At 33.8% G+C, this 27,688-nt stretch overlaps 2 protein-coding genes and 1 pseudogene across 2 annotated transcripts; all 3 read left to right on the plus strand.

The window, feature by feature from the left end:
* The first annotated feature begins 3,283 nt into the window (after nucleotides 1-3,283).
* Nucleotides 3,284-4,771, plus strand: LOC114729185 (3-ketoacyl-CoA synthase 11-like). Its single transcript, XM_028916161.1, has 2 exons — nucleotides 3,284-3,892; nucleotides 4,004-4,771. Exons 1-2 carry the CDS (start codon nucleotides 3,284-3,286, stop codon nucleotides 4,769-4,771), a joined length of 1,377 nt encoding a protein of 458 aa, XP_028771994.1.
* A 5,486-nt stretch (nucleotides 4,772-10,257) lies between these two features.
* On the plus strand, nucleotides 10,258-20,858 carry LOC114729184 (3-ketoacyl-CoA synthase 2-like; annotated as a pseudogene).
* A 2,585-nt stretch (nucleotides 20,859-23,443) lies between these two features.
* LOC114729187 (transmembrane protein 256 homolog) lies at nucleotides 23,444-26,996 on the plus strand. The gene is made up of 5 exons (XM_028916162.1): nucleotides 23,444-23,522; nucleotides 23,663-23,733; nucleotides 23,844-23,924; nucleotides 24,059-24,102; nucleotides 26,694-26,996. Exons 1-5 carry the CDS (start codon nucleotides 23,474-23,476, stop codon nucleotides 26,791-26,793), a joined length of 345 nt encoding a protein of 114 aa, XP_028771995.1. The 5' UTR covers nucleotides 23,444-23,473; the 3' UTR covers nucleotides 26,794-26,996.
* The last annotated feature ends 692 nt before the right edge of the window (nucleotides 26,997-27,688 follow it).

A 27,688-nucleotide genomic window follows, 5' to 3' on the forward strand; every position in this document is an offset into this window, starting at 1 on the left:
AGAAGACAAGTTTGAATCTTGAAAAGCTTATTTGTTAAGAGGGTTTTAATTTTAACACTTTTGGCTCGATAGAGATTAATCTGAAGCTCAAAGTAATTTGAGGATATTCTGATCAGTTATAAAAAAAAAAAAAAAGAGGAATGAATGAAAAGGTGCAGTAGCAAAATGTTCAGCTGTGCAATACAAGAATATCAATATGTTTATATTTCCTTATCCAATATATACTATCAAGACACTAGCTTTTAATTTTCCTCACATATTTTGTTATATATTTAAGTTTTAATTTAAATACGTATTAAATTATTTTAATAAGATATATAGATCAAAGGGCAAGGGGTAATTTTCCATTAAATAAGATGTCATTACCTATTAAAAACTATAACGAATAAATGACATTATCTTTTTCGAAAAAACAATAACCACACATGAAAGGATATGTTTAGGGTGGCAATTCATGTGTTACAAAATGTGAGTTTAAACGTTATTTTTATGGTCAATAGGTCATTTAAAATGTGAGCAATGTGAATTTAAAAAGAACAAATATTGACAAATACCATAAAGGATGACCTGTGTTCTTATTTGGGAAAAATTGGTCGGACAAAAATGCCCTCCCTCTTTGCTTCACTTTTGCTCCTTATAACCTATATTGTGGAAGCTACAATTTTTATAAGTAATCTTTTAATTAGAATTCTTGTTAACATCCGCACTTATAATTCATTTTACAAAATATATGAATCAATTTATTTTCCAGTAGGGACCTTAATATAAATATTGTTGAAAGATGATATAATTTTAAGGGAAAATTAGAGAGAAGGAATAAGAAAAAGTTATATTTATTACAAAGGATCTTAAAAATTATAATTATTTAGAAGGACCATAAATAAAATAAATAAATATGCAAACACCAAATTGCCTCTGATTAAATCACTTACATTTTTACTAATCATGCCTTAAATATTTGACAGTTACCATTAATATCGACACTTTTTTTATTTATTGGAAACAAAATGCACTCAAAACTTTTAATCAAAAATAAAATTTTCTTCACCTACTAAGATGAGGACAAATTATTCATCTCCACTTTTTCCTCACCCCTGTTCGTCCTATTAAATATATTATAATAAAAATTTATATATTTAATTACTTTTAAAAATTACATCAACTAATTTCCAAAAAAAATAGTTAGATATAGTAAATGAGCGAAAATATTGATAAAAATATATAAACAGAAAAATAAATATAAATTTTGTAAAATAATTAATAATTAATTATTTTTATTATTTTAATCAAAATCAAAATAAAAATTATTTTTTATAACATATTTCAACATGCATAAAATTTTATAAAAATTTTAAATTAATGTAATATAATTTCTTTTGGAACACTTGCTCTAATTTAATGTTATATAAAAAATAAAATTAGCTTCGTATATAAAAATTTAGCTTTTTGTAAAAATAAATTAGGACACAGATTATTAAATTTTAATGATCAAATTTAAGTGACCACTATTATATATAATTATATTGTAAAATTTTTATAATGCGTAGATTGAATAAAAAAGAATAAAAATTGACGATAATAGATTGCTCTCCTATTTTTTAGTTACTAATTGTCAAGTAATTGAGATGTGGTTGGAGGGAGTATAAGGAAGTTTATTAGGGGTATAGTTTAGTATTAGTATATTTAGATTTTAGTTTTTGGTCTTTCTAAGTAATTAGGACTTTTAAGATCCTTTGCAGTAAATATTATTCCTTTTAGGTCCTCTATTCTAACTTTCCCTAATTTTAACTCATAATTGACTTATTTTTCTGATTTATATAAAGTAATTGAAAATAACTTATAAATAGGATATAGGGTGAGTACCGATTTGGTTCCATGGTTGACAAATGCCTTTTTCCAACTAATATGGACACTTCAACAACCATTAAATAATACTACATAGGATTATAGTATCACACTGTAGAATTTGTCATATCAAATGATTTGTTTGTGTGAGTAAGCGTGACTTTCTTTGTAATAATGTGCTTCATCGTTCGTTAGTTTCTTCGTTTTATCCGTTTTCAACGACAAATATATAACTTCAGGCCAGAGCGATGCAATCGTCAAATGTTATCATTTAGGAAATGTGCAATATTAATTATGTACTCCTCTGGTCTGTAATATAAGATCTAATTGTTGAGTTGGTTTTGGTTCTAAATATAAGACTCATTTATCATATTTATCAATTTTCTTTAAATTACCCTTATGGATACTCTTTCAACCATAATTAAGTAGATAAGAAAGAGGGAGTATTAAGAAAGATGATTATGGTATTTTAAGAAAAATCTGTCACATTTCTTATAATTAACTAGTTTACCTAAATTTCTTGATCTGATCAAATTAGTTAAATGGGTCTTATATTAAGGACCGGAGGAGTATTATATTTTTAACATAATTAATCCATGTGTGAATTAATGATTACCTTACGAAAATGCAAAATAAAACATCAAAATCTACATTTCAACAATATTTAATTCTTTATAAGTTGAAATGAATTAATGTGCATACGAGGACGGACCGAAGTTGATTCTGCACTACTTACGGGGTAGCCTATTCACTGAAACCATCAAAATGAAGAGGAAGCCTATTGATTGTTTATATTGAAAAGAAGATCGTGAATACTTTTTTAAATTAAAAACATGCAGAAATTCCATTAATCAATTAAGCATCACATATTATGATGATGATGTTGGGGAAAAAAAAAAAGTAAGATTCCCATTACTATTACATATATGGGCAGTAAAACAATTATATTGTATCTATTTTGATGTTGTTATATTTTTTTTTTCCGTTTTCTTGTTATCAATTATCAAATTTTATTAATTTTATTAAATTTTTGTTCTTATATAGGAAACTATTTAATTAAAATTATAATTTTTTGTAATTATTAATGTGTATGTGCACATATATATCTTCTAATTATACATTAAATTTACTAAAGACGGGGCAATACATTTTAACAAATATTTAACCATAGTTATATGATTTATATATAAACATATTCGGTTACATTTTAATCAATAATTTATAAATAATGAAAAATACAAATCACCCCAAAACTTGTACAAAACATGATCTCATAATCTAGTTCAACAACCTAGTCTACAAAAAATAAACCGTAGTTTCTCCTAGGTATAACCAAAAAAATAATATGATTTTCATCTAACTTTTCTCTATATATAAGCTCAAAAAATGGAGAATTCTCAACTGCCATCACTGCGCTTAGCCTTCACCCTTTAAGATGATGAACCAACTATCGTTTCTAGTAGCAGCTTCGGCTTTTATTTTCATTCATAAGTTCAATTATCTTCAATCACCCCTAAAGCTTTCTTGCTTCTGTACATTTCTCCTCTTAATAACCCTAGCCATTTATCACCATTTGAAGAGAAAACCAAGACCAGTATACTTAGTAGACTTTGCATGCTACAAACCAAACGATTCTTGTGCTGTCACCAAGGAAAGGGTGCTGGAAAGAGCGAAGACCATTTTGGAATCAGAACAGAGCTTGAAGCTTGTGAAGAAGATTTTAGATAAGTCTGGTATAGGACCTAAGACGTACGGGTGTCAGGCTCTATTGGAAACCCCACCAAATGAGTCTCTAGTTGAAGCAAGGAAGGAGACAGAAGCTATATTTTTCGGCGCCATTGATAAACTTCTGGAGAAAACGTGGGTTCAACCAAAGGATATGGGAATTCTTGTTGTGAACTGTTCAGTATTTTGCCCCACGCCATCCCTCTGTGACATCGTTGTGAATCGGTATAAGTTCAGAAATAATATATTGTGCTATAATCTTAGTGGCATGGGATGTAGTGCTGGGGTTCTTGCTATTGACTTTGCCAAACACCTCCTCCAGGTATATATTCTCTTAATTTTAAATTTAATATTGTTGCTGTCTCAATTTTAATGACATAAACTTATCATATTAATATATACTCATATGAGCCTCATTATTATCATAACATAGTCACATCCTAACTCATACGCCATGGTGCTGAGCACTGAAATTTCCGCGGGCTTGTATAAGGGAAGGAACCCCTCCATGATCCTACCATTTTGTCTCTTTCGCATGGGTGGTTCTGCTTTGATTTTGTCCAACCATCCTTCAGATCGCCTTCGTTCAAAGTACCAAATCATGAATACACTTCGTACCCACATGGCTTCTGATGACAGAAGCTACAACTGTGTCCACCAACAAGACGATGAGCAACAACATATTGGTGTTGCGATTTCGAAAGACCTCATGCATGTTGCAGGTCAAGGGCTCAAGTCTCACATCACATTTCTCGCCCCACTGGTCCTTCCTCTCTCAGAAAAATTCAAGTTTCTTGTAAATTTTGTGGGAAGGAAGGTTTTTAGAATGAAGATTGAAGCTTATGTTCCAAACTTCAAGTCTGCTTTTGAGCACTTTTGTATTCATGCTGGAGGAAGGGCAGTGCTAGATACAATGCAGAAGAGTCTTGTGCTTCAAGATTGGGACATGGAGCCTTCGAGGATGACGCTGTATAGATTTGGGAATTTATCTTCGAGTTCAGTGTGGTATGAATTGGCTTATTGTGAAGCCAAAGGAAGAATTAAGAAAGGTGACAAGATCTGGCAACTAGCATTTGGGTCAGGATTCAAGTGTAATAGTGCAGTGTGGGTTGCATTAGACAATGTTGATGCAACTTTATTGAAGAATCCATGGATGGATGAGATTCATGAATTCCCTGTTAGTGTTTCTTCTCAAAACTAGCTCTTAGATTTGAGCCATAGCTAAAATAAAGAATAAGTGAATTTTAATTTGATCTTTCCTGTATGGGTCATTTGTTAGTCTGATCCCTTGTTTAAATGTTCAATCATAGTTAATGGTGTTTGTTTAAAACCCTTATATTCTCAAGTTGATTCTTCTTAGCATAGCACGGAAGATGTATAAATATTATAAAGGTAAAATTAATTAGTTTTGATTCGGTAGTACTAGACTACTAGGCAAATTTTCGCCACGTAGGATGACTTATACTATAATTAATAGTATATTTTCTAGCATACATTCTCTCTCTCTATTCACTTTTACTACAATTAATAGAGATAAAATTGAAAATAAAACATTAAATAGGATACAAGTGACAAATAAAAAAGGTCAAAATTCAACCCTACAAATGACAAATAATGAGGAATAAAGTGGTGTATAAAAAGATAGTAGTATAAAAAGTTTGAAAAAATAAGGAATCAAGTTATAGACGAGTCAAAAGTTTAGAGATCAAATTATAAGTGAGTTATGAGTTAAAAATCTAGAAAATTAATTTTTTTTCTTTTTTTTTTTGACCTTTTAAAGCTCTCTACGCATTTTGGTTATTTTAGATCTTTTTATGTTATGAACACCCGTAATTTGGCCACATATATCATAGGTTTGTACGTTATGATTAAAAACGTAATATATGGTCAATCATTGAAATACACATGTATGATTTTGAAAAATAACTACAATCTCCGAATATTTTTTAATTTCGAAAACATTTAAATATATTTTTATTTTCCATGCTGCCAATGCAATAATGCTGAAACTTTTGGGGGGGGGGGGGAAGCTTTGCTTCAGTGCAGTTATATATCGCATCATTACATAGATATGGCAACAAATTTGTACTAATGTTTTTTCGAATTCCCAAGTATGTTATACGCACTATCAGTTTTATGTTTTTTTGTTTGTTAACAAAATGGACCAAAATCCTTTATTAGTATTACGCGTCTCGTTAGTGCGGAAACAGCATTTGTAAATCATAAAATAATGAAATTAATTTTAAAGTTTGTGTAATACTTGAAAAAATATGTCTCCTCATGACCACAATTTAGTGGGGGAAAAAAGCAGCAGCCAATTATTGCTGAAATCAAACACTACTATTAGTTTATTGTTGATTGCATTTGAATCAATCTAATAATAATGGGGTTAAGATGCGAAAATATCTATCAGTTTTTTTCAAAAAATGCGTCTAACATGGTATACTTTTTTAGGTGCAAATCTAACTACGAACGGTCAAAAATGGGTGTAAAAATGACAAAACCGTTAAAATGAGATAACTGCGGTTACTTTTGGTGGTGGGGCTCACACTATTTTTATAAAAGTACCAAAATACTAAAAAAAAAGAAAAAAAAAGGGCACATTCTCCTCTCCTCCCACAATCTTTCGATTCATCTCCGTTGCTCTGCATGCCCAGAATAAAAAATGAAATAAATCTATCTCAAGATCATCAGGATTATACGTACTAGTTTGGGAATTGGGAGGCTATCCAAAGCGTGTTGTTCTTGAGTTCCTGACAAGTAGCATGCCGGAAATGGCTGAAGCCACAATCAAGACAAGAAATGATTCAAGATTGATTTGAATGTTCTTGGGTCCAGATTAGCCGGTCATTAGTGAGCAGCCCATCACTGAGCATGACATCTCCATCATCTATATTTCCCTTTCCCTTTCCTCCGTGTTAAGTCCCTCGTCAATTTCCCAGGTTCCATCGCCGCATCGAGCATGACCTCGTCCACATTTCCCTCAACATGACATCGCAGCACCTAAGCAAAGCCTTCTATTTCTCCACTGCCATCACCGTCGTCTAGATGGATCAGCACGAATGGTCGGCATATGAGGACTGCCACGAGCTCCTTGAGGATTCCATCAATGGGCTCCTGCGCTCCCTCACCTCCGTCATCTCCTCGCCGTCTGGAGGCGGCAGCGGCGCCATCTGAGTTTCCTCATCAACTTCTCTTAGTTTAGTCACCAAAAATTAGAATCTGGCATCCTCAAGCTCAACTTCCTCGAAGGTCAGATGCTTTGGCTTTTTCCCTTGTGCTATGATGGCTTCACTTGGATCTAGTTTTGTGAGATTATTTATTGGCTGCTTGCTAGACTAATCTTCGACTGGTGCCAGTTTGGGTTGATATTGATTGCGAATTTTTTTCTTAAGATCGGTGTGGTTTTGATTGGGAGAAGGAATGGTTGTTTTGGGTATTCATTTCAGAGGATCGAAAGGTTGCGGGAGGAGAGGAGAATATGCTCCTTTTTTTTAATTTTAAATTTGGAGTATTTTTTATACTTTTATAAAAAAAAAAAAAATGGTGTGACCTCACCACCAAAAATAATGACAGTTATCTCATTTTATCGATGTTGTCATTTTTGTACCCATTTTAAACTTTTATTTACATTTGCATCTAAGCAAAGCATACGGTGTTAGGGACATTTTTGAAAAAAGTTAGTACGTATTTTTACACCTTTTCCTAATAATATCACCGATTTTTAGTTGATACTTTTTTTTTTTGCCATATTTTCTTTATCCTTGTAATGAAATTATTAATCTAAAATTTGAAAATTTCAGCAGAAATCTTATTCACAATAATTTTTTATTTGCAATTTACATCTTAAATGTTAGGAGTATCTTTAATTTCTTTGCATTGTGATGGGTCGTCTAGTCTCATCACTTCAACAACCATTAAATGCTAAGATCTATTGCTCCATGTGGTATTTTCTTGGTGAACCCATAAAATTAGACTATGAAAATATAACATGATTACGAATATTAAAATTTATATAAATTTTATATTGTATAGGGATCTATAAATATAAAGATTATATATAAATTTATAGGAACACTACTAGTATTTGTTAACAAGTTAGCATTACTCAAATAATTATATACTATATTTAGCAAAAATTTTACGTAAAATACAACATATGTCTAATCTCAAACCCCGCCACATCTAAGGGTAAAATACTATTATATTTTATTCTAATTATAAGACTTTATTTATAGTATACAAAGAAGGTCTTATAATTGCAAATGGAGGTAGTATTACATAGTATTCCTCCGATCTTTAATCTAGGACTCAATCCTTGAATTAGTTTTGATTCTAAATATAAAACCCATTTATTATATTTATCAATTTTCTCTAAATTATCTCTATAAATATTCCCGCAACCATAATCAAGTAGAAGAGGGGGAGGGGGCATTAAAAAGGATGATTATGGTGTTTAGGAAAAATGTGTCACTTTTCTTATAATTAACTAACCTACCTAACTTTCTTAATCTAATCAAATTAGTTAAATGAGTCTTATTTTAAGGACCGGAGGAGTAATTCACTACTGCACTTGCAATGCTTGCATAATGTTATAACTTTTGCAAATAAATACTCACTCCTTTTCTTATTATAAGTTTTAAATGAATAATGAACTAGTTAAAATTAGTTAAAAATAATAATGTTAAAAATATATTTTAAAAAATACATTAAATGTTAAAAAAAATCCAAATTGAAACTTATAAAATGAGCCATACTTCTTCTTAAATTTGAAACTTATAAATAGAACAGAAAGGAGAATTACTTTTTTTAAGTTTCCTACTATTTTAAAAATACTTTCGAAGAACTACAATCAAAGATCCTAAATATAAAATTCTGTTATCTAATTTATAGAAACTAAAAAGTTGGTTAAGTTCATCAGTTGTAGTAGTGATTTTATAAAAAGTGTGTGCCAGGTTCATAAAATACTTTAAATAAGAATATTGAATGCGAAAGATCAATTGAGAGAAAATAGGAAATCAATGAGATAACGTGGAAAAAAATATTAAATGAGGAAAATAAAGTGGATTAAATTTCTATATTTAGGATCAAACACATCCATCAATTACGTCCTGTATTTATTGGCAATAAAAACTATATCGGTATATCCTATATTTAAGATGGGAGATAATAAGCATGTCTCTTCATGTTTTTTTTTTTTTGGGTGCCAGCGGCATGTCTCTTCATATGTACTCTGTGTATATCGTCAATATATTACCTCTAATACTTAATATAATAGCTAGTTTGACTTTTAATTTGATCATAAATATAAGACTCAAATTCACTTTATCTTTCATATTTATCTATTTTTTTTCAAAGTAGTCATTGTAATTATTGAACATGTTAAACATTCCATCAAATGATAGTTCTAACTTACAATATTATTAACAAGGGTATTGTAAGAAAGACAACAAATACTCCTCCGGTCCTTAATATAGGACCCATTTAACTAATTTGATTAGATTAAGAAGGTTAGATAAATTAGTTAATTATAAGAGATATAACACGTTTTTCCTAAAATACCATAATTATCTTTCTTAATACCTCTTTTCCTTTTCTACTTGATTATGGTTAAGGGAGTATCCATAGGGGTAATTTAAAGAAAATTGATAAATATGAGAAATGTGTCTTTTATTTAGGACCAAAAGCAACTTAACAATTGGATCCTATATTAAGGATCGGAGAAGTATTTATTATAAATAACTAACTTAACAAATTTTTTTATACTAAGAAAGGAAGGTAATACATAGTTACGTGCACACACTATTATATATAAACACATGACCTATGAATTATATAAAGAACGGGACGGTTCACTATATGTATTTTATATGTATGTCCATAAATTTCTTTGAAAAAAACTTTTCAAACCTTTCCCCATTTAAAATCCTTTATCTCTTCTTGGTGTTTAAAACTATTAAATTCAGGTGTTTTCAATTTTCAAAGACATCTATTTCTTTGATCGAAAAAAAAAAGCCCGTAAATATAAATTTTATATTTTTTTTAAAACTAATTCTTCTTGTTCTTTTTTAAACTATACCCTCCAGCTAAAATCACCATATATAATAGAGTAGTCGAAGATGACATTCTTGATATTGGACGCAGATTGACAAAAAAAAAATAAAAACGAAAGATTATGAATTTAACAAACTTTGTTGATATATGAATTCAATAACTAAATATATATATATTTTTTAATTTGTGTGTCTATTTTTTCCAGTTATGTTGTTTGATTTACAATATCACTTTTGGCTAAAATACTATACAAATTCTGGGATAATTAACTATCATAATTAAAGATGCCCTTCACAAAGTATGTGCAAATTAAATGTGAACTACTAGAAGTACCCCGCCACTTGAATACTATCTGCATTATTTTGGGTCGTTTCTCTTCCGAAATAAAAGTAATGCTGACACCTAACAAAGATCTAACCAAGCGTTGTTTCAGTAATTTATTCAAAGAGATATTTGGTTTGCATTACATTTTGAAATAAAACTTTAGTTTTGCAAAAAAAAAAAAAAAAAAAAGGAAAAGAAAAAGAAAAAGGTAATTTCTCCTTACTTTTTTGTCTATATAAGCTCAACCATGCATAAAGAGAATTCTCAAGTACTACTGCTACTACTTGGCCTCCATCGTCGTTCAACATCATGATGAACGTACTGCTCATTTCCTTTTTAGTGGCAGCTTCATCCTCTGCCTGTATTCACCAGCCCAACTATCTTCGTCCAGATCTAATGGTTTCTTGCTTCTCTGCAATAATATTCCTCCTAGCCCTAGCCATCATCTTCCATCACTTGAAGAGACAACCAACGAAGGCATACCTAGTAGACTTCGCATGCTACAAACCAGACGATACTTGTGCTGTCACAAAGGACATGTTGGTGGAAAGAGCAGAGACGGCTGGGAATTTATCAGAGGAGAACTTGAAGCGTTGCATAAAGATTTTTGAAAAGTCAGGAGTGGGATCTTAAGACCTACACAGCTCCAGCTCCAATGGAGATCCCACCAAAGGCCTCTCTGGTTGAAGCGTGGAAGGAGATAGAGAGTGTGTTTTTTGGAGTTGATGAACTTCTGCAGAAAACATATTGGGTCCAACCTAAGGATATAGGAATTCTCATAATCAATTGCAGCACTTTTTGTCCTGAACGGTCTCTGTGTGATAGGATTGTGAATCGATATAAGCTCAGAGACAATGTATCGTGCTACGACCTTAGTGGCATGGGATGTAGTGCTGGGATTCTCGCTGTTGACTTTGCCAAACGCCTCCTTCAGGTATACCCTTGTACTCTGATTTTAACGATGTTGTTTCAATTAAACTCATAATTGAACACATTAAGTTTTCATGTACAACCTAGAAATCCTGTGGCATGAGTCTTATATTAGAGAGCCTCACAAGGGGGATGTGGTTCATAATTAATTTTAAGGGACTTTCCCACCCTACAGACTAATTAATACTCCCTTCGTTCCTTATTACAAGAGATATTTGATGCTTATGATATGTTCCCATATATAAGAGACACTTAAAGTTGTCTCTATTTTTGGTACTGATTTCCTATTTTACCCCTATTTATTTTGTCTCCAACTCATACTCTTTCTCCCTCCCACTTCTCTTTCTTTTAATAACTTAATTGTTCTCTCTCATACTCTCTCTCCTTATTAATGGGGGGCATTGTTGGAAAAAACATTATACTTTTTACACATTAATTGTCCTCAACTAATTTTAACTGGTTTTTTGATCAACGTAATTTGGTTATTTGTCTCTTATAATAAGGAACGGAGGGAGTATCCTTTAAGATGTGCTCTTTCTTTGAACTTGTACATTATAACATAGGTGTTCCTTTGGAATGTGCTCTTTCTTTGGCTTTGTACTTATTAACATTCTTGTTTTCATTGAGAGGCCGATGCTAATAGAAAAGGCTACCCACAAAGTATTTTTACAGGCAATTGAATAAATTTAAAGTACCATGGAGCAGAGCCACTTGGAGAGGTCGGCTCTCAAACGAGGTGTATTGTCATGACTTATAAATCCTAATTTTGGGAGCATTAGAAGTGAAGCATGGATTATAAGTTTAAGAAGCTTTCTGACCCAACAAACTAGTCTTTTGAGACAGGCTCTGATCTCACTTTAAACTTATAACTGCTCTTTGAGTTGGCTCCAACTTAGACACGTAAATCATGATACTGCTTCACAATATTGAACTTGCATGTCATGCCTTTCAAACTTTTGGCTTGAACACCGTTGAACCCGAAGCTGTATGTTAACCTTTAAATTTACACAACATAGTGAAAGAGACATTGTGCGGCAGCAAAGGGAAGAAAAAGACTAGCAAAAAGCATGTATACACATGCTTTAATTTTTTTAAAAATTATTTTGATGATGCTTGTTTTTCTTTAAATTTAGTTTTTTTCTGGTTTCAAAGTGGATAACCGGGGCTTATAGTTTAAATTATTTGATCAATTTTTTTCAGTAGATACGTTGTTGAATTCTATATCAATAATTTGGATAAGAATTTTTAATGTTAAAACATATTACTCCATGCAATCAATAATTTAGATAAGTTGATATGAATAAAGTATATCCATACATTTAATTCGATCCAATATTGGTTAGAGCTGTGGGTTATTATTTTTATTTTTGCTATCAATATTCTAATAAAGTACACAAAAGTGTATTTTTTAGGGGAAAAATTGATCTTGTGAATTGTGATGTCGAGTCATGACATTCTATATTCACATCATTAAGATAACACAATATCAATTGCATTTGTTTGCATTTATTTACATTTTTTGCAAACTATTTTCAAATAAAACTAAAAAATGATTTTTTTTTTTAAATAAAGCTCATGTTGTTAGTTATAAAAATTATACATTTATTTACATACATAATATGTTATCATAGTGCTATTGAAAAAAATCAATTTTATCTCTGATCTAGTTTGAAAGTCGATGCTAGGGGATCCAAGTTTAAACTAAATTATTTTTAATTCAATAATTTATTTCACCAAATTCTGTCAGTATATATGTTGTTGTGTTACATTAATATATGTCCAATAGTTTTTAAATGTATTGGTTAAAATCAAGGGAAAAAAACTGGACCGACCTGTTCAACCGGAAAATCGGTGAATTGGTCTAAAGTCTGGTCTAGTTTAGCTTAAAAACCAAACCCCATTCCACCCGGAATAAATCGGTAAAAAATCGGAAAAAACCACTGGGTGGACTGGGTTGGCCGTTCCCCCCCCCAAAACTTCTAATCTTGCTTTCACCGTTTGCCGAAGAAAGAATGGATGTCTTATCGTTTGCCAGAAACCATGAATGTTGTAGAGACAGGCAGTAGAAGCAGAGGAGATCATGGAGGCTAAGGAAGAGGAATCTTTGTTTGTTCTGCTTTGAAATATATTCGCAGAAGACTAGAAGAGAAGAAGAAAGATAATAGAGAGTAAGATGGATGAATAAAATGTAGAGAAGAAAAATGGTGATGGTCTTTCGTTATTTCACTATTTCTCCATTCTATTTGAGAAAGAAATAGAAGTGAGGAAGGCAGGAAGTAATTTGAGAGAGAGGAGGGAGAAAGGGTGATGCATGTTCAAGGAGGTAAGATAAACTGCTGCCACCCTAGTCTACTATGCTTGTTCAACTTCCAAGGAGAGAGAAATTGCTTTGTGATGTGTGATATAAGGAGGGAATTGGGCATAGCACGTGGGAGAGAGAAGATAGAGAAAAAGAAAAGAAAAAAGGAAAAAAAAATTAATATACATAAATATTTGGGAAAATGACAAATAAAGACTCATGAATTACCAAAATTACAATAAAATCACCTGAATAAGCCAAATTACCAAGAGGGACCCACTCTCAAATTGTAATTATGAAATCAAGCTAAAAAGACAAAAATGCCTTTCTTCTCTTTCTTCTATTATCCCTTCTCTTTCTCTCTCTCTTCGTCCTTCTCTCCCTCTTCCTCTCCCTCTCTCTCTTCTTGTTTCTATTCCTCTCCCTCTCAAAAACAATCATCTCCCGCTTATGCATTTATCAATGGGATTAAAGTTGTGGCCATTTCCTCCAATCTTCATTACAAAAAAGGTGGTGATCCATCGTTAATGCTAGTTGGCAAGAGTAATCAGATTCAAGTTGATAGCACTAGTGCTCTGGAGATGGTATATGAAATCAATGTTGGAGAGGATGAGATTCTAGCTACCCAAGACACTAAAGGTATATATACGTCACGATTAGCATGTCATCATCTTGGTGTGTTGCAGTGTGGTCGCTGGCTTATACGGTGGAAGAGAATGAGTTGTAAAGTTAATGATGGAAAATGTAAGTTGGAAGAGGTTGTAGTTAGTTAGAGGTCCACTTATCACTAAATCTTGCAAAAACTGGTTGCTATCAAAACACCTCTGGTTTTTTGTTATTTGACTTACCATTATTGTAATTTTGCTTAGTAGTGTTGTAACTGCAAATTGGTTAGTTTGATCACAGCAACATGACATGACGATATGAAAATGTTGGTATTTTGTTCATAGGCAGAGCAATGTTAACATTTAGTATTTATAGTTGTAAATGGTATCAATGTAAATCTATTTAATCTTCTAAAATTCATGACACCCATTCACAGACTTATAATGTCACTTACCACAGTTGTTATTTGGCTTTCTACTCTTGTCAATTACTTTTCATAACTTGTTATTTGGCCTATTCAACTTGTTATTAGCCAAAGAAATTTGAAAATAATGTTATTTGAACAAACAAAAATGAATTTCATATAAATCGCTTTTCATAATTTGTTATTTGGCTTACTTAAATTGTCATTCGTCAAAGAAATCTGGAAATAAACAAAATTGTAATTTGATATTCTTAAGTTGTGATTTTCTAAACTCAACTTGTTATTTGCAATAGTTAAGTTGTTATTTGATATATTTATTTTATGTAATATTTAAGTTATCATTTTCTAAACTCAACTTGTTGTTTAGGATAGTTAAATTGTTATTTGCTATACTAAATTTACAGGAGCTGACAACAGACGGAAGACCAAAAGAAAGAAGAAGTCATTATAGATAGTTTCAATAGAAAATATGGATGAATTGTACATATTGTTATTGTATTTAAGATGAGTTTAATATTTTTTACTTTGTTGATCAGTAACCACTGTTATGAATTATTAATGATAGTTATGTATTATTGAAATGACATTTGAATTTGAGATTATTAAATGTTTCATTTTGAATTATCATTATTTCCACATTTCACTGTCAAATGACAAGAGTAGTAACAAAATAATAATTATGTCATTGGGTTCTCATGAAATTAAGTTTCATGAAAAATTGCCATTATTTTCACATTTCACTACCAAATGACAAGAGCGGTAAGCACAATGATAAGAGTGGTAAGCGAAATAACAATTTTGTCATTGGATTTCTCATAAAATTAAGTTTCATGAAAAGTTGACATTATTTTCATATTTCACTGCCACATGGCAAGAGTGGTAAGCCAAATGACAAAAGTAGTAAGACAAATAACAACTTTGATAAGCAAAATTATAAGTCTATGACTGGGTTTCTCATAACTTCAAAACATTCAATAGATCTAAATTATTACCATTTAGAACTGATAAATACAAAATATTAACATTGTTCTACCCATTAATAAAAGACCAACATTTTTAGATTGTCATATCATGTTGTTACCATCATAATAACAAGTTTGCAGTTACAACACTGGTAGGTGAAATTACAATAATGGTAAGCTAAATAACAAAAAACCAGGTGTGCTTCAACAGTAGCCAGTTTCTACAATTAGCCATTTGAATTCAAATGATTAAAATCAGCTTCATCACTAAAAAACTCTCTTAACAATAAACGAATTACAATTAAAAAAAATCAGAAATCTACCAACAGCAGACCACCCAACTCAACCTACCAGCCTTGAGCAGCTTTCATCTTCCCTATACTCATACCAACCCAGAAAATCAACCAGACCATCTTCAAAATCTTTAAAATATTCAAACTAGCAAACCCTGTAGCTTCTATCAATAGCTTAGAGAACTCATCCTTCTTCTTCTTTGCTAACAGAGAAAACAATCCATAAGGTTGACCCTCGTTGTTCAACAAAAAGGTCACAATCACTCCCTATTTTAGAATCATAGAAAACCGTCCTCGATCTTCCATTCCTCCATCACCGACCACCTTCATGTCTTCTCCTGCTAGTGTTTGCCTTCGTTATTGAATCTGAGTAACTAAAGGGTAATTTAGTCTTTTAGGTATGATTTGCTAATTGCAATTTGAGACCAGGTCCCTCTTGGTAATTTGACTTAGTTAGGTGACTTCCTTGTAATTTTGGTAATTCAGGGGTCTTTATTTGTCATTTTTCCTAAATATTTTATAACATGATTACCCATTTAAAAATTAAATATTATTTTTATAGTTAGAATATGAATATTTTTGCTAATTTTAATTAAATTAAATTATTTTAATTATTACCGATCTGATCCTAGTTTGACCCCAATCTAACCCATTAACACTTGAACTAGTGTCTTGACCGGTTCAGTGTCCGGTCCGGTTCTTTGTTCCTTGGTTAAAATAGAATGAAAGCGGCCGCTCACTACTTAATTGTTTGTGGGTCTTGTGATGACGATGCGATGTGTCTTCAATCAAATAGTTTAGGTAGATATATAAGAATTATGGGATCAGATCATAGGCCTATCTTGCTTCAAATGAGAAAAGGTATGTTCTCTTCCAATAAGTTTCCTCGCCCTTTTCATTTTAATGCCCCCTGGGTGTTGCATGATGATATCAACAGACTTGTAAAAGAAGAATGGGACCACAACTTGAATTGGGTGGAAAACATTAAATGCTTTACCAAGGCTCTCATTGACTGGAGCAAAACCATGTACAGACACCTGGGTCGTCGCAAGAGCCAACTTATGGGACGCCTCAATGGTATCTCACGGACAGTGACTAGCTCGTGCCAAACGTCTTCCCTAGAGCAACTTCAAAGGAAGCTTTGGCTTGAATTGGAAGAGGTCATTATTGAAGAAGAGCTTCTTTGGGCTTAAAAAACAAAGTGTGAGTGTTATACCCTTGGGGACAGAAACTCAAAGTATTTCCATGCTAAAGCAAATGGAAGGCAAAGAAGAAATCACATTGAAGTGCCCAAGCAAAACCACCGCCACCAATTTCTTCTACAACCTGTTCCAGGATGACAACAGTGTAAGTGGACGAGGTACGTACGATGACTTCTGCCTCTCTGAGTGTGATGTTATTTTTCCTGCTATTGAAAGAGACTAGCTTGAGATTCTGAGGAAAGAGGTGAGTAGTAAAGAAATTAAACATGCGCTCTTTAACATGGGAGCTTTGAAAGCTTCTGGTCCCAATGGTATAAATGCTCTCTTCTACCAAAGTTAATGGGAACTGATAAGCGACTCGATCATTCTTATGGTTAAGAAAGTTTTTTCTAACCCTACTCCTATTAGCTCTATAAATCATACCTTTATTGTGCTCATCCCTAAGGTAGATCAACTAGAATCTATAAGAGATTTCAGGCCTATTAGTCTTTGTAATGTGATTTATAAGATTATTTCTAAGGTTGTGGTGAATAGGTTAAAGCCTTGCCTCCCTAAAATCATTGCGCCAAACCAATGTAGCTTTGTCCCAAGCAGAACAAGCTCAAATAACATAATAGTTGAGCAGGAAGTGATTCACTCAATGAGAAACATAACAGGGAAGAGAGGCTTCATGGCTATTAAAATCAACTTGGAGAAAGCTTATAACCGAATCAGATGAAGCTTACTCAAGAAATTCCTTGAGGAAATTGGCTTTCCTGAAACAATTAAAAAGACCATACATGAGAGCATCTCATCTCCCTCATTGCAAATCCTATGGGAAGGCAATAAAGCCAGAAAATTCAATCCATCTAGAGGCCTCTGTCAGGGGGACCCCCTTTCTCCATATTTGTTCGTGATCTGCATGGAAAACTTGGCCCATATTATTCAACACGAGATTAATGCAAGGAGATGGAGGCTGATAAGACTATGTAAGCACGGCCCCCCAATTTCCTACTTGTGCTGATGATCTGTTGATTTTTGCAAAAGCTAGTCTGGAGCAAGTAGAAATTATAAAAGTTTGTCTTGACTGATTCTGTGAAGCATCAAGCTAGAAAGTTATCCAGGAAAAGATGAAAATCTTTTTCTCCACAAACATTAATCACAACAGAGCCTTACAACTAAGTGAGGCGTTGGGCTTTACTCAGACTATCGATCACGACAAATATTTGGGAGTATCGTTGCACCATGACAGAGTCACCAATCAGACCTATCAATACATATGTGACAGAGTCAAAAGTTGGCTAAGCAATTGGAAGATCAACAGCCTCTCACTTGTGGGGCGAGGTACGCTTGTGAAATCTGTCATAAGTGCCATGCCAACCTACACCATGCAGAGGGCCTACATCTCTGAAAGTACCTACAATCTTATCGAAAAACAAGCTCACAATGTCCTCTGGGGATCATCAGATGAGAGAAGAAGGGTGCATTCCCTCTCTTGGGAGAAAGTGTGCACCGGGAAACAATTTGGAGGCCTTGGTATGAGACACATCAAGCAACAAAATAGAGCATATATGATGAAGCTTGGATGGGGTCTCGTTGCCAGGCGGGACTCACTTTGGGTAAAAGTCATACGACGCAAGTACGGATGTGGAATGAATCTCATGCCTCATATCAATATGAAAAGACCAGGCTCTAACACTTGGCGGGGAATTAAGAATAACTAGAAACATGCCACTGAGGGTATACAGTTGGCCAGAGACCCCGAAGGTCGGGATATTGCTCACTGGAACGGGAAGAAGAGCAGGATCTTCACTACCAGATCGGCATATATGGCCCTAAACCCACCAAACGAAGCACCTGCATATAATTGGAACAGTGTTTGGAAACTTAAAATACCTCAACGGTGCAAGGTTTTAGCGTGGATATTGCTTCATGAACGGGTTATCACAAAACAAAGAAAATTCAGTAGAGGTTTACATCAGAATGGGCTATGTGATAAGTGTAGGCAGCATCAAGAAAGCGAGGAACATGTGTTTCGGGACTGCCCAGAAGTACGCAAGTTCTAGGATCGAATCATTGATCCAAAATTCCACCACCAATTCTTCACTAGTGACCTTAAAAGCTGGATACGGTTGAATATGAAAAACCAAGTTGCACAGCTGATGTTAAAGTGGAAAGATTTGTTTTTTTATTATCTGTTGGCTTTTGTGGAGAGTGAGGAACGAGTACACGCATAAGAATATCAACACTGACCTCACCATGATATTTGGGAAAGCTTTGGCAATCAGTGATTGTATGAGGTCCTCTACTTCAAAGCTGCAAGTTGTTAAGATCAACACGGGCCTACAACAGACCACAAAAATTGATTCGGGCCCCAGAACCAAAACTCTGGTGGTTAAGACGGATGGTGCATTCTCGCACAGAAATGGAAAGGTGGCATGTGGGGGAGTTATCAAGCAGGTTGATGGCCAGATCCTTGAAGGATTCCTGCTTAAGCCAAACCAGGGAGACAGCCTCACAGCTGAGTTATGGAGCTGTTTATTGGGCCTCAAACGAGCCTGGGATCTTGGGAGACGAGAAGTGATCCTCCGGTGTGATTCCTCATAAGCCATCTAATTAATCCTCGAAGATAATAACAGCATGCATGGTGATTGGGCAACTATTCTTGAAATAAAGGAAATGCTGGCTTGGAGTCGGAAAGTGGAACTTCACACAATCAGTAAAGAGCAGAACCTGATAGTTGACCTCTTAGCGAAACACGCATTGAATGGAGCACTGGGGCTCTAGGTCATCAGTCAGGAAACTGTGGCTGTGCTCACAGCTTCCTCCTGGTAGCTTTAGTTTTTCTTTTTCTAGTGTATCAAAAAAAAAAATTGTGGGATAGTAGTTCTTATCATTAATGTCATAGTTATCGGTTACATTAACGTGAAACTACTCATGAACCTAAATGCGTAAATATTATTGTAAATAAATAAATAAATAATATTAAAAATGTGTAACTTGTAGCTATTAAAATTACATTTAACAAAAAAGGCAAAGTTTTAATTTGGGCTTAAGATCTTTTTTTCCTTTTGTGGGGTGATAGAGCTTAAGTAAAAATAATAAATATACAAAAAAAAAATTCTAAGTTCCATTATGTAAGGGTGTCGTCTGTCTAATGGGTTTAAACTTTAAAATCTTAAATGCTTATGCTTATGACATTAGCTAACATATCAAATTAAATTGGGAAAAAAATTTCGTTGAAAATTTTATTGATAAGAAGGATATAAATCATAGCATCAACAATTTAAACTTTTCTGAGTACTGGTATGCTCATTGTATAAAAATCTATCAAGTCCTTCTTCCTCGCAAAATTTTCAATGGAAGACTTCTCCTTAATTTTTCTTTTCGGTGGATAATAGAGCTTAAGTGAAAATAATAAATATCCAAAATAAATTCTTAAACTCCATTGTGTGATAACAGTTGCATCCTAACTCGTACGCCATGGTGCTAAGTACTGAAAGTGGAATCTCAAGCTTATACCTAGGCAACAACCCCTCAATGCTCCTCGTCAATTTTCTCTTTCGCATGGCTGGTTCTGCTTCTCTTCTCCCTAACCTTCCTTCAGATCGTCATCGTTCCAAGTACCAAATCATCCACACACTTCGTACCCACATGGCTTCCCAACAACAAGAAGATGAGTAACAACACATTGGTTTTGCCATCTCGAAAGACCTCATGAACGTTGCAGGCCAAGTCCTCAAGTCTCATATCACATCTCTGGCTCCACTAGTCCTTCCTGTCTCAGAAAAATTCAAGTTTCTAGTAACTTTTGTGGGAAGAAAGGTTTTTAGAATGAAGATTGAAGCTTATGTTCCAAACTTCAAGTTGGCCTTTGAGCACTTTTGTATTCATGCTGGAGGACCGGCAGTGTTAGATACAATGCAGAAGAGTCTTGAGCTTGAAGATTGGGACATAGAACCTTCAAGGATGACTTTGTACAGGTTTGGGAATACATCTTCAAGTTCTGTATGGTATGAGTTGGCCTACTGCGAAGCCAAAGGAAGAATCAAGAAAGGTGACAGAATCTGGCAATTAGCATTTGGGTCAGGATTTAAGTGTAATAGCGCAGTGTGGGTTGCATTGGACAATATTGATTCAGGTTCCTTGAAGAATCCATGGACTGATGACATTCATGAATTTCCTGTCAATTCTGCTGCTTCTCAAAACTCTTAGATTGAACAGCTGAATCAACCAAGGGAAGAAAGAAGGAGGACCCTAGCTTGGCATAAGTGGTTTTTACGTTGTTCATGATGAATTCCTTTTTTAATGTCTATGCTTCTCAAAACTCTTTAGATAATAAATGGAGCGGGTGTCAAGTATAGTGTAACTTCTGTTAAGTTATATTATTTCTCAATGTATTTCAGTTAGGCTTTTTGTTATGTATTTCACCGGACCTCTAGTGTATATATATTCCCTTTTCTCATTAATGAAAATCATCTCATCATTTTTCCACATACGGTCACATGGTATCAGAGCCTTTTGACTTTTCCACTTTCTTTTTCTCTCTCTTCACTTTAAGCTTCAGGTCCTCGTTTTCTCCGCTTCCTCTTTTCTTTCTTCTTTCTTCGATATTCTCCAAGCTCCTTCCATGGCATCCTCTGCGTCCTCCGAATCTGTTATTGACCAATCCAGTCCATACTATATTCACCCCAACGAGAATCCTGCTCTCGTTCTTGTCTCTCTCCCTCTTGATGGATCAAACTACCATGGCTGGTCTCGCGCTATGCGAATGGCCCTGTTATCAAAAAATAAGCTCAAGTTCGTCGACGGTACTCTTTCTCGTCCCTCATCCACCGACAATTTTTTTCCGGCATGGGAGCGGTGCAACAATCTTGTGCAAGGCTGGTTGACCAAGTCTCTCACTCCAACAATCGCAAAGAGCATTCTCTGGCTTGATAGTGCTTCAGAGATTTGGAAAGATCTGCAATCAAGGTACTCCCAATCTGATATCTTCCGCATTGCTGAAATTCAGGAAGAAATTTATAGTTTGAGACAAGGTTCTTTAACTGTTAGTGAGTATTATACTTAGTTGAAAATTTTGTGGGACGAACTCTCAAATATTCGTCCAATCAAAGCATGTTCTTGTGGATCCACTGATAGTGCTCAAGCTCATATAGAAAAGGACTATGTGATTCGGTTTTTGAGAAGATTGAATGAGTAGTACGCCTCTGTAAAGTCTCAGATCATGCTCCTTGATCCGCTTCCGCCTATTAACCGCGTTTTCTCTCTTGTTTTGCAACAAGAACGGGAACTTCATCTCTCTGTTCCTTCCACTCCTACGGTTTTATTGGCCAAAGGTCCACCTCGCTCTGCTAAACCGCATAATGGTCTGTCTAAACAGTGTATGTTATTACGAGTGGTATGTATGTTATTCATGAATTCCCTACTAAGGTTGCTTCTCAAAATTCTTAGATTGAGTAGGAGAAGCCTATTTTTAGCATGCAAGTTGTGTTTTAGAATTCGGTGCATGCGTTCATAGCTAACTGTCTTATGTTTAACAGCCAGTCATATGTCTAGTTTGAAACATCCAAAACTGGCCGAAGAGTGACCCAATAGAAAACTAGTCAAAATGAGTTTTTTTAATTTTTTTTAAATTCTAACAACCCAAAAATTTGGATATATCTCATAATAGGAATTCAAAATTTAGTTCATCATGTTGTGAGATATTATTTTTTTTATTAGACCCAACTCATGTGAGTAATAGAATTATTTATTCTATTTTTTATTTTTTTGCTATGTTTAGATATCGTTTTATTAAAGGCAATCATATGCGAAACACTATCAAAAACTAAATATGATTACCCCTCTCAGTAGAGATCTAAACTTTGGTTCGCCAAGTTGTGAAGAACTAACTCCTTTCATTAGATCTAAGCAATTGTATTTTTTTTTTTTTAATATAACTCAGTATTATCAAGTTACTTTAGGTTTGAGACTAATCTCTGTCAGACTAAGAATATTAAGGTTAAAGCCTTCTTAATAAATATACTTCTCGATATTTGAATTTATATTCTTCTTCTTGGGCTGGACAGGGCTTTTTTTTTTTTTTCAGTCAAGATATAGTATGGAAATGGATGTTGGACTTGTACTTTTATTTTTTCAAAAAAAAAAAAAGACAACATTTGGGCTACTTAAAGCCTCCCGCCCTCCTCAACATGGAACTTTATATTGTACCAAAAACACAAGTTGCAATTTTGTTATATGCCTATTGGGCTATTTAGAACATCATAAGCTGTGTATTGAATGAAATTTTCCTTACAGCTGCTTAAAGTTCTCAATTAGTTGTAAACAAAAAGAAAAGTTCTCAATTAGTGAAACTGAAACAAGACAAAAGTTGACCGCTACAATGTATGTTTTGTAGGTTGTTTGACATGAACAAGTAAAATAATTTAATATTTCCATTCTTATTTTACATCTATTGGACATATTTAATTTAATGTCATTATTAAATTTTATTTCATATGTTATGCTGATTAGTTGAATTTAAAGCAACTAACACATTTTATATTTATTTTGTATTGGATTGAGTTCGGAAAATAATGTGTAATAATGATGATTATTTATATAAATTCATAAATTTTAAAATTATATATTATGATAATTCATAGTATGTATTGATGAAAAGTCTGCCGGAATATTCCAGCACAAAATAATGCAGCGAAGAGATTTGTTTCCGTAAATTCTTAAAATGTCCATTATATCCTTGAGTCAACTGTAAAACCGAGGGCATTCCGGCGTTTCTTTCTCCTCTCTCCGTTTGGCATTTGGGGTGGGGACGAGGCCGTAGAAGCATGGTTCAAATGGATCCTCAAGTATGGCATAAAATTGCGGCGATTTCTGGTAATCGCTGCCTTCGGTCCACCATACTTCTGTTCTCTTGTTCTTTACATCCATTCTTGTTGCATCTGTTGTTCTAATTTGCGAATTTTCTGAGAGAAAACCTGGAGTTCACTTTCTTACTCGCTGCCTCACTGAAACAGGAGTAGCGGCACTTGGATTGGGTACTTATGGCGCCCATGTCTTCAAGCCCGAAAACCCTGCCTACAAAGAAGTCTCTTCCCATTTTCTGATTGCTCTATCTCGTCTGAGTTCTGTTTTTATCACGAAGCTTCAATTGATTGTTTCTTTCTGTTGTTTTTGGGTAATGGGAACAATGTGAAGGTCTGGCATACTGCATCGCTCTACCATTTGGTTCACACCGCGGCCTTAGTTGCTGCTCCTGTTGCTAAATATCCCAATGTTGTGAGTTCCCAAATTTTTATTATAATTATCATTCTTTCTTCTTGCTGTTGCTGTTAGTTACTTTAAGCTGTTTTTCATTTTTTTACCTGTTGAAATTCATTATGGTTATTGATGTAATATTTCTGTTTGAGCAGTTCGGAGGCCTTCTAACAACTGGAATTCTCGCATTTTCTGGATCGTAAGTGCTGTCTTTTGCTTTACCTGCGTATTGGTATTATGCTCTATACTTCTTAGCCCCAGCTGATTTTTTAATAGTTAAGGTTGTTCTTTTTTAAATCCAAAGTAATTCTCAGAAGTGATTTGTTCTTTGAGCTTTGATTATAAGAACAAATTTCATGATGTCAACTTTTTGATCCCTTTCCGGCTACTGAGCTCTTATTCTTATGCAAACAATGACGAACAAAGAAAGTGCTTTTATATCTTTATCTTGGGACAACCAAGGAAATGCTTCGTCGCTGATATGCTATATTGATTTAGTCGCTTGAATCATTATTGAGTTAAGTTTGAAGTCCTTGATGATATTAGGAACCCAGAGTTTTGCTTCAGTGGTGGGGTGGGGTGAGGAAGTACGAAGAGAGTTGGAGTATGAGGATGAGCATATAAATTCATGAAGTTATTGGGTCCTTAAATGTTTGTCTCCAACATAATGATCCCTTTCCATGTGTGTATGATTATAGTTGACTTCTCAGCGAGCATCAAGCTAGACAAAACTGTATGCACTATGGTGCAATCCGTTGTGTTTATAAATTTTTACTCTAGATTATGCCCGTAGGTGTATACCTGAGACTGCCTTGTTTGAAGGCACATTCAAGTACAACTTTTGAGTTTGCCGTGTTGTAGGCAAGGGGAAAGAAACTCCATACTACACACATGATCCAGTATACCTGGTTAGATTATAAATCTTGTAAACTAGGCCTCTTGGATGCTTCACCTCCTTGAACAATCAGTGACAGGAAGATTGGCTAATTGAGTAATAATTGGCCGAATCTAATTAATTGGCATGATGTTTTAATTCACAGTTAGTTCAGAAAAACCTTGTACCATTAAAAAATTGCTCCCGCAAGCTTATGCTCAATTGTGAGCAGCTTTCAAGGAGGTATGGCCTGATTCCATTTGCCTTGGCAATGGGTGCATCTAAAATCATTTGTCCCAAGCTATGAAGGAAAGAAACAAATAAATGTAATGTCATGCAATGTAACATCCCTAGTTTAAGGGTGTGTTTGGGTGACACCCCAAACCATGGTTTGGGGACCCAAACCATGGTTTGGAGATTAAGTCACCCAAACACCCATCCAAAAATCAAAACCATGGTTTTGGGTCAAAACCATGGTTTTGGCTCCAAAACCATGGTTTTGGAAAAAGCAAAAAATTTTTGCTTTTGGAGAAAAAAGGGAGAGTGAGAGCCTATAGGATATGTATCTTGTTATGTTTTTTATAAACATATTTTTTATAAACATATTTAATATTATATTTTATAAATATATATACATATTAATTATTTATTAATTATATTATCTTATGTATTACTAATTATGTTGGTAAAAAATATATTATTAACAATTTTATTCTTTCAAATTAAAATATATCATAAAATCTATTTTTTTTGTAATTATCATATTAACTTATATCTTTTTTTAGTAATTTGTATATATAAAAGGTGCTTCTGATAACAACTATCCAAACACTCTCACTTCTCAGAATCACTTTTTTACAAAATCTATTCTTCACAGAATCTATTCTCCCCAGAATCTATTTTCCAGAATCACTTTTTCAAACTACGGTTTGGTTTCATCCAAACACACCCTAAGTAAAATATGAAGTTATCAAGGACTCAAGGCATATTAGGGTGCCCATGCTTTAGTGTAACTGAAACAAATGCTGTGCAGAACGTAAAATTAGTCACCAGGGTCGGATGATTGAACTAATTCCCGTTGCGGGGTGGGGAGCTTCATAAATCTTGGAATCAATCAAGGGTTTTTCTTGAGAACTCGCTGAAAGGGATGGGGAAACATATGATGTGAAAGTGTTGAAACCAAGACATTATGATAGATATGGATTATATCTATTTTGAACGACTAAATAATTGTGTTAGAAATACGACATTGGGAACAAATTACAAGCCTATTCTTAAATATGTTATATGTTGCACTTGGTTGTTAATTAACCACATGTATAGGATCATTTAATCACAAAATCTGTTGTGGTAATGTGGTTAATGGCCTGTGAATGACTTTATCAATCTTTAGCAAAGCCATGCCAAATAAAAGCCCTTTGGCTTGAAATGTGAAACAAAAGTTCACCATACATTTTGCCAAAATTTAATTTTACTCAAGACAATGGACATAACAAAGATGGTACTCTGGGATCCATGTCTATGAAGGCTCTGATATCATCTTAAGGATAATTTTAGCTGAGTTTATTATAGTCTAAGTCATTTCCTTTTAGTAGGAGGTAATTTGAAGTCGTCAAAGATACCTTTTTTGTCAAACCACTTAGAAACTTTACTTCAGTCTCTTCTTTTAAGAAAAAATATCTTGTATGAATTTGAAACTTTCTGTGCTGCGGCCGAAGGGATTTCATTGGTGTGCTTATCCATTGCTTGACAAATAGGCCTGCCTTCTAGCTGGTTGATGAAATTGCTTTCTAACTTTTCCGCTAAAAGATTTTTATTTAAAAAAAGAAAAGAAAAGAAAAGAAAAGGAAAGGAAAAGTAAGTAAATATTGCTTGTGCCATTGAAGATGCTTAAAGTATATGTTGAACATGTTCAGGTGTTACGCTACGGCATTTTATGAAGACAGGAAATATGCAAGATTGGCTCCATTTGGCGGGTTTGCATTCATGGCGGCTTGGGGGAGCTTGCTTTTCTGATATGATAATGTTTTTGGTTTGTGATGTATATATGGAAACCTCTATCTAAAATGTTGATACTTGCTCAGTTTCTTTGGATACAGCAGTTGTTCAGATATTCTTTTTAAGTGCGCCCTTTTCTGATTGTCTGTAATGAACTGAGCTACAAATAATTCAGACTTGAAAGTAGGTGGAGTGTTTATATACACACACACACACATATATTTGGGAAAATTTTACAAAAAATATCACTTGAATTTCAAAATCCCAAATGAGTCTTGTTTCCTATATTTCAATAGCTATTGGCTACACTTGATAAGCAAATAGTAACACATTTATGTAGGAATTCTTAATTTGGGGTATTAACATTCAAATTGAATTTTTGTGGGATTTTTCCTTTATATTTGGTGGTTTCTTATGCTTATTTAAATATAAATAATATCTTTAAAGCAATTTTAGATAACGGAGAGAAATCTTTTGCTAAAAAATTGTGGGGAGGAAAAGGTTATATGGAACTGAGTGACAGACAGACTCCCTCGTATTTCTTTTCTGCCCCTTGTTACCGAAGTTAAATTTCACTATTAGAGATTTAAATTGATAAAGTTGTTCTTTTTTATTGATAAAATTGATAAAGTTGTTCTACGTATCGCTTTTGGCTGCGTAGGAGGTGGGCTTATGAAATTTTTTTGGTCAGAAAATGCTCTGGATCCTTGGTTTGGAAGACGCAGAATATGAACTAATGTTTGGATTGTCTTGGAAGGTGTCTTGTTATGCATTAGAATTGACGAGGTGATGGTCAAAGAAACTCCCCATAATATAAGGATCTCGGATTTTTGTCGGATTCACTGGGCCGGGTTTTTCTCCTGTGGATATTGGGCACTGGGCAAGAGGGAGTCCGCAGGAATTTGATCTCCAG

The sequence above is a fragment of the Neltuma alba genome, unplaced genomic scaffold, assembly GCF_004799145.2.
Source record: "Neltuma alba isolate B1F8T4 unplaced genomic scaffold, ASM479914v2 tig00012612_pilon, whole genome shotgun sequence".
Classification (NCBI taxonomy): Eukaryota; Viridiplantae; Streptophyta; class Magnoliopsida; order Fabales; family Fabaceae; genus Neltuma; species Neltuma alba.